The sequence below is a fragment of the Caenorhabditis remanei genome, chromosome III (assembly GCF_010183535.1).
Source record: "Caenorhabditis remanei strain PX506 chromosome III, whole genome shotgun sequence".
NCBI lineage: Eukaryota > Metazoa > Nematoda > Chromadorea > Rhabditida > Rhabditidae > Caenorhabditis > Caenorhabditis remanei.
In genome coordinates, this window is record NC_071330.1 from 2,653,263 (window position 1) to 2,659,582 (window position 6,320).

At 38.3% G+C, this 6,320-nt stretch overlaps 2 protein-coding genes across 2 annotated transcripts; one reads left to right on the top strand and one right to left on the bottom strand.

The window, feature by feature from the left end:
- Positions 1-2,271: 2,271 nt before the first annotated feature.
- On the top strand, positions 2,272-2,535 carry GCK72_008667 (uncharacterized protein; the record flags this gene model as incomplete). The annotated part of the gene is made up of 1 exon (XM_053726962.1): positions 2,272-2,535. One exon carries the CDS (start codon positions 2,272-2,274, stop codon positions 2,533-2,535), a length of 264 nt encoding a protein of 87 aa, XP_053586539.1.
- Positions 2,536-2,700: 165 nt separating this feature from the next.
- On the bottom strand, positions 2,701-3,852 carry GCK72_008668 (uncharacterized protein; the record flags this gene model as incomplete). Its single annotated transcript, XM_053726963.1, has 3 exons — positions 2,701-2,790; positions 3,554-3,670; positions 3,715-3,852. The coding sequence occupies 3 exons, from the start codon at positions 3,850-3,852 to the stop codon at positions 2,701-2,703; spliced, it is 345 nt and encodes a 114-aa protein (XP_053586540.1).
- Positions 3,853-6,320: the final 2,468 nt, after the last annotated feature.

Consider the following 6,320-nt stretch of genomic DNA (forward strand, 5'->3'; position numbering starts at 1 on the left):
GAGTTGGGTTACAAACACATATATTTCCTTTCAGATTCGAACTATCTCTAGTTTCTCGTCGAATACTGAATTGCCTGAGCCTAGCAAGAATTCCGGTTCAGACGATTGATGTGAATATAAGTTTGGATACAATAACGGTCTTTGATAAGAGATATATAGAAAGAGAGTTCATTATTGAGTTTGTTAAATTCCCTCAACCAGTAGGACAGATTCAGGTGGACAATATTTGCATAAATGTTTGGTTAGTTTAAGATATTTGAGTTTCTTCGGCATTAGAAAACCTGAAATCGTTTATTACAGTAGCAAGGACGAAGTCTGCAAAACCATTTATTGTAACTCCAATCAGTTTGAATCCGGTCTTGTTCCTGCACTGAAACATTTGGACAAAATATTCTTCCGGATGGGTTTTGCGATTGGATTAGAAATCAATACACTGAGGACAACGAGAGGGATTCTGTGTGATCCGATTTTCAAAAAATTCTTTTATAGGCAGATTCGAGGAAAAAAGGAAGTGTTGTCAAACGAGGACTGTGAATATCTATTAGAGAAGACTCAACCAACTATTGGAATTACTATATTTTGCAAATTATGTTCTGACTTTAATTACAGGAAGGTAAGTACAGTGACAACAAGTTAAGGGGTAGGAGAAATTCTCGAATACAGGTACAGTACCGGTCAAAAAGATATGGACTTTGGCCGTTGTTAGTTGAAATGATTGTAACACCCAGAAAGATTCTTATTTTCTTACAGATCAAAAATAAAGCTTCATTTTTGTAATTGACAACTTTTTTGTACGGACACTGCCTAGAGAGTTATGGTCATTTTATGGGGACAGCTCAAAAATCACACTGAAATTGGTCAATTTGAGGGTGAAATCACTTTGTCGATACGTAACTCTCTAGGGAGTGTCCGTACCAGAGTTGCGCGGAAGTGATTTTTTCTAAAACGGAAGTCGGAAGTCGGAAGTAGGAAGTAAAATTTCTAAAACGGAAGGCGGAAGTCGGAAGTCGGAAGTAAAATTTCTAATCCGGAAGGCGGAAGTCGGAAGCCGGAAGCAAAATTTTGAAAACGGAAGTCGGAAGCCGGAAGTCGGAAGTGAAAAAAACGCCCGGAAGTCGGAAGTTGGAAGTCGGAAGTCGGAAGTCGGAAGTAGATTTGTTCGCAAAGATTCAAAAACTCCTAGAAAAACTTCATCAAACTCGCGAAAATCAGTGTAAAATTAGTTTTTGGCTGAAGAAAAGCCTATTTTCTGTCCTTTTAGACCATTTTTTCTTGCATTTCTGCAAAATATACTTTTCGGAAATTCCACAATTATGGAATGACGGAAGTCGGAAGTAAGTATCCGAAAACGGAAGTCGGAAGTCGGAAGTCGGAAGTAAAATTTTCAAAACGGAAGTCGGAAGCCGGAAGTCATAAGTGAAATTTTAAAAACGGAAGTCGGAAGCCGGAAGTCGGAAGTGAAAAACAGCCCGGAAGTCCGAAGTCGGAAGTCGGAAGTCGGAATTCCGCGCAACTCTGGTCCGTACAAAAAAGTTGTCAACTACAAAAATGAAGTGCTAAATTTTATCATTATGATCCATTTAAAATTTACATGGTGGAACAATCAGTGATACCGTGGCATCCTCTCAAAGTTGAACGATTTCAACTGGAAAAGGCCAAAGTCCACATTTTTTTGACCGGTACAGTAGATTCTAACTTTATTGGCCCATTGTTAAGGACCTACAGTACCTTTTTTTTGGACGATTCCAGTTGAAATTGTCCAACTTTGAGAGTGTGTCATGGTAATTCTGATTGTAACATCCAATAAGATTTTAATGAATCATACAGATCAAGGCTAGAACTATATTTTTGAAGCTGACAACTTTTTTGTACGGACACTCATTAGAGAGTTATTGCCATTTTAAGACGACATCTCCGCACTATTTTGCACAGAAATGGATCGATTTCTTTGTCGATACGTAACTCTCTAGGAAGTGTCCGTACAAAAAATTTGCAACTACAAAAATGGAGCTCTAAATTTTATCTTCATGATCCATTTAAAATTTACTTGCTGGAACAGTCAGTGATACCGTAATAGGTGATACCGTAATAGGTGATACCGTAAACAGTGATACCGTAAACCCTCTCAAAGTTGGACATTTTCAAATGAAAACGGCCAGTCTAAATTTTTTTTGCTGGTACTCTATCTAGCTCGGCAGTGTTAATTTTTCAATTTGTGTGAGTCTATCTATAAATTCAAATCAGTCTGAGAACAAAGGCTGTCGTCTTCAAATGAAATTCTTTTCCCAGATTCTTCACTTCACCCGTCTCCGTGTTCCAAACCTCGGAAACATGCCACTGGAAGACTTGAAAGCATTGAATTGTGAGATTGCCAAGTTGGGTCGTCATCAGTTCAATGAAATCGATTTGAATGAGTTTCTCCATCACTGGATTAAGGGAAATAATAGAAAATTGAGACGTCTGCAGCTTAATGGATTCAAGTATGCTCCAGAATGGGATTTCTTATTATTGCTCCAGAATGGGATTTCTTATTAAATTTTGCGTCGAATCTGAATCCGTCTAGAAATAATTTGTGTTCGATCTACAGCCGTTACGCAATACACATAAATAATCAATGAATGTTTATTCTACTCTTTTGCCTCAGCAAGACAATGAAACGTTTGGCTTAGTAATTCAGAGGGTCTCCTCGAGAGGGATCGACTACTTTTTGCAGCAACAGCAGATGATTCCAATGACTGTCGAGATGATGATACAGAGGACGAGGACGGCGAGAGCAATGTAGACCCAGACCTGGAAAATATAGGGTATTTGGAAATCAGGGGAAGGGGGGGGGGGGGGGATTGGAAGTTTTTGGACAGAAATGAGATCCTAGAATACAGTAATCCTATCTTGGGTACAGTAACCCGGACATGACTACAGTAATAATAGCTCAACCCGGTATTCGGAGGGACTATCTGAATCACAATAAGTGGTTCTAGATCCTGCGATCGTTTTCAGTGTACAGTAACCCGATCCACGCCACAGTAACATTTACATAGATACAGTGATCGTCGACTGGTTAGAGTAACCCCAAAATAGCTACAGTAATCCAACACCAACTACAGTATCATAACCAAAATCTGGGGAAAGCTACAGTAACCAGCGGCACTGTCCTAGGTACAATATCCCGATATTGGGTACAGTAATCCAATTCCATCTACAGTAATCCATAAGCGTGGCTAAAGTAACTAAGTTAAGCACAAATACAGTACTTTCGCTCTAGCAAACTATTAGCACGGCACGCTTCTTACAACCGCGCTCTACCGAAAAACAATTGTGTGCAAAATTGAGAGACTCAGAGAAAAAGAGCCATTTTTCAAAAGAATTTCGGTGAAGCGCAGTTGTAAGAATTGTGCTGAGCTAATACCGTATCCGATCAGTGCACCCCCACAGTAATCCTCTATGGGACAGTAAATACATCTATGCGATCATCTGATCCTAGGTGAAGTACCCATCCCATCTCAGCTACAGTAACCAATTACAGTAACCATCCGGTCTACAGTATCCAACATACCTGAAGAGCGAAACAACACTCTTTTTCACCGTCTCCACAACATTTGTGAGTGTGAGCAAACGATCCTTCTCCACAATCAGTCACCTGGTTTTCTTTTGACGGACAAAACACTTGACCCTAAAATCTCATTTTCATTTGATCTACAGTAGTGAATACGATACCTTGATCTCAATCGCAGCACTTCCATTTCCACTTGCAACCGCATTCTTCGCGTCGCCGGCGCCTCCATCGTTATCAGCGAAGACCAGAGCAAGAGCGACGATGATCACGCAGAATCCAAGGAATTTGAGGTTCAGCATGATTCTGGAAAAGGGTACCTTAGGCTCCGCCTCTTTTCACTAGAACTCACAGACAAATCACACACTGCGATGCACTATTTGAGAAGGGTTCAGAAGAGGTTCGACTCGAATTGGATATCGAGGAATAGTGATGGGGTTAGAATAGAGAGCTACGTGGAGATAAAGATCAAAACATGATCGGAAAGTAAACCAGGGTATGGTGGGAGGTCACGTGTAAATGTATAGAAAATATTGGAGCTGAAATTGAGAATTTAGAAATTCTTCACGTAAAAAACCTTTTTGTTTTTTTTTTCGTTTTCGAGTTATGGATTTGTAACAAGGGAAATCCTTGAAGCGTCCTCTTTCAAACGACTAAAGAAATTGGTCCCTGATACATTCGAGTCTGTAGATTCCGAATTTCAAAAAAAAAAAATTTAAATCCATCGGTGAGCCGAGTTATGACCTGTCAAACGTTTGCTGCGGTTTAGGCTTTCCGAGGAGGAGGTGTTTCGGTAGACATTTTTAATAACGGATGACATGTGGAAAAGCTTGACCATAGGAACAGTTTAACGGGCCATAACTCAGCTCACAGATGGTTTTAGTAGAATTTTATTTCAGATTCAGAATCTACGGACTGGAAAGCATCAGGGGCTAAATTTTTTGATTGTTTGAAAGGGGACACTTCAAGGACTACCATTGCAAAACTGATGTTTATTACCGTAGTCCTTTTGTGGTTACTGAGGCAGTCCGTCTATGAAAAAAATAAACTTCGAGAGTACGAAAAGAACTGCAAAAAACGGGAAACCGATTTTTCACTTTTCTATTCAATTCTTCTATTTTTTGCACTGAAAACCCAATATTTTCAGGTTTTCAGACGTCGCAATGGATGAAAAAAGGAGCTATCTATCAGAATTATAGAAAAAATGAGTCAGAAAGATTGAATTTTCGTCAAAATTTGACTATTTTGATTGAGAAAAATGAGATTTTCAGATATTTCAGCCAGTTTTTATTTTTTTGAAAATTTTAGTAGGTTCAAGGCATCCTCAAGTACATAATGTTCAATTTTTGTTCAAGAAGTTACACTCTTTTATCTGAAAAACTAATTTTCTGTATCAAAAAAGTCAATTTTGACCAAAATTTGCGTTTAATAAGACATAGCATTTCATTTTACACAATTCTGATATATGGGGCATTTTTTCATCCATTGCGACGTTTGAAAACAGGAAAAGTCTGCATTTTCAGTGCAAAAAATATAAGAATTGAATTAAAAACACGTCTTTCCGTTTTTTTTTTCGTTTTCGCAGTGTGGGAAACAGTGTACCGCATACTTGCAAATTTACGGCCCGGCCCGGTAGAGAACTTTCAACAATTTACCGGCCGAGTCGCGATGCGTGTGCGTCGCGTATTTCATTGAAAAATACGGCAAACACACGCTAAACTTGAACTTGGCACCGCTGTGAGACGGACCTTGCGTTTTGCACCCCTGTGTTTCAAGGCCCGCATTCAAAAAAAGGTACCTATTTTTTACCAAATTTTTTGAATATTACATTAAAAATTTCAATTTTTGATGCATAACTATCTTTTGATTGAATTCTGAAGTATAGTCAAAAATTCGACATTTTTGGGAAAAAATTCAAAAAATTCAAACTTTCGTTCATTTCAGTTCAAATTTTTCAGCCGGGCCTTGGAAATTCTCGTCACGGCCCGGCCCAGCCCGGCCCGTTGCGAGTATGGTGTAGTAGTATTTTGCGGTGGTTACTGTGGCAGTCCGTCCATGGGAAAAAAAAACTTCGAGAGGCGCAAATCTGAGTCTTTCGCACTGATATGTATCACTTCTAACTAGTTCTGCCGAACTATAACTTTGTCAGTTTAGAAAAGACAACTTCTTGAATTCAAATTCATTTTTGAACTTTTCAAATTTGAAATAAGTTTCCAAAATTTAACCCTCAAAGATACCGACAAAATGACTCACATTTCTCTCTCATTCCTTGTCCCCTTGAGATGGCTTTTTCTATGACTCAATTTTTTGTCGGAAGCTGGGCACCACGCCTACTGAGAGAAAACAAACAGAGAATGAAACTTTTGAAAACTGTTTCTCATTTATTCTCTCCTTTGAGCGGCCGATTGCTGTTCTACTCCCATTTTTGAATTTTCCCTTCTGGACATTCTTGCTTTTTATTGAGTTCTAATATTTTATTTATTTATTTTCTAACTGGATTTTTAATGAGGTAAGTAACTATTTTTTATTAGTTCCTTTTTCGTACTAAAACTATGGAACATAAAACAAAATTTAAAGACATAATGTTATGATTTTGAACTGAGAAATCGGAGAAAATAAGATTCTGCTGTTTTTTTTTTAAATTAGTACATCGGAAGTGTAGATAACTTTTCTTTCTGAAATTAAATGTCTGAAATTTTTCAGACAAGTTAGTGAAAACTCACAAAGAGGAGAGACAACAACAGTGAGAAATTTTTGTGTAGAGAATGAC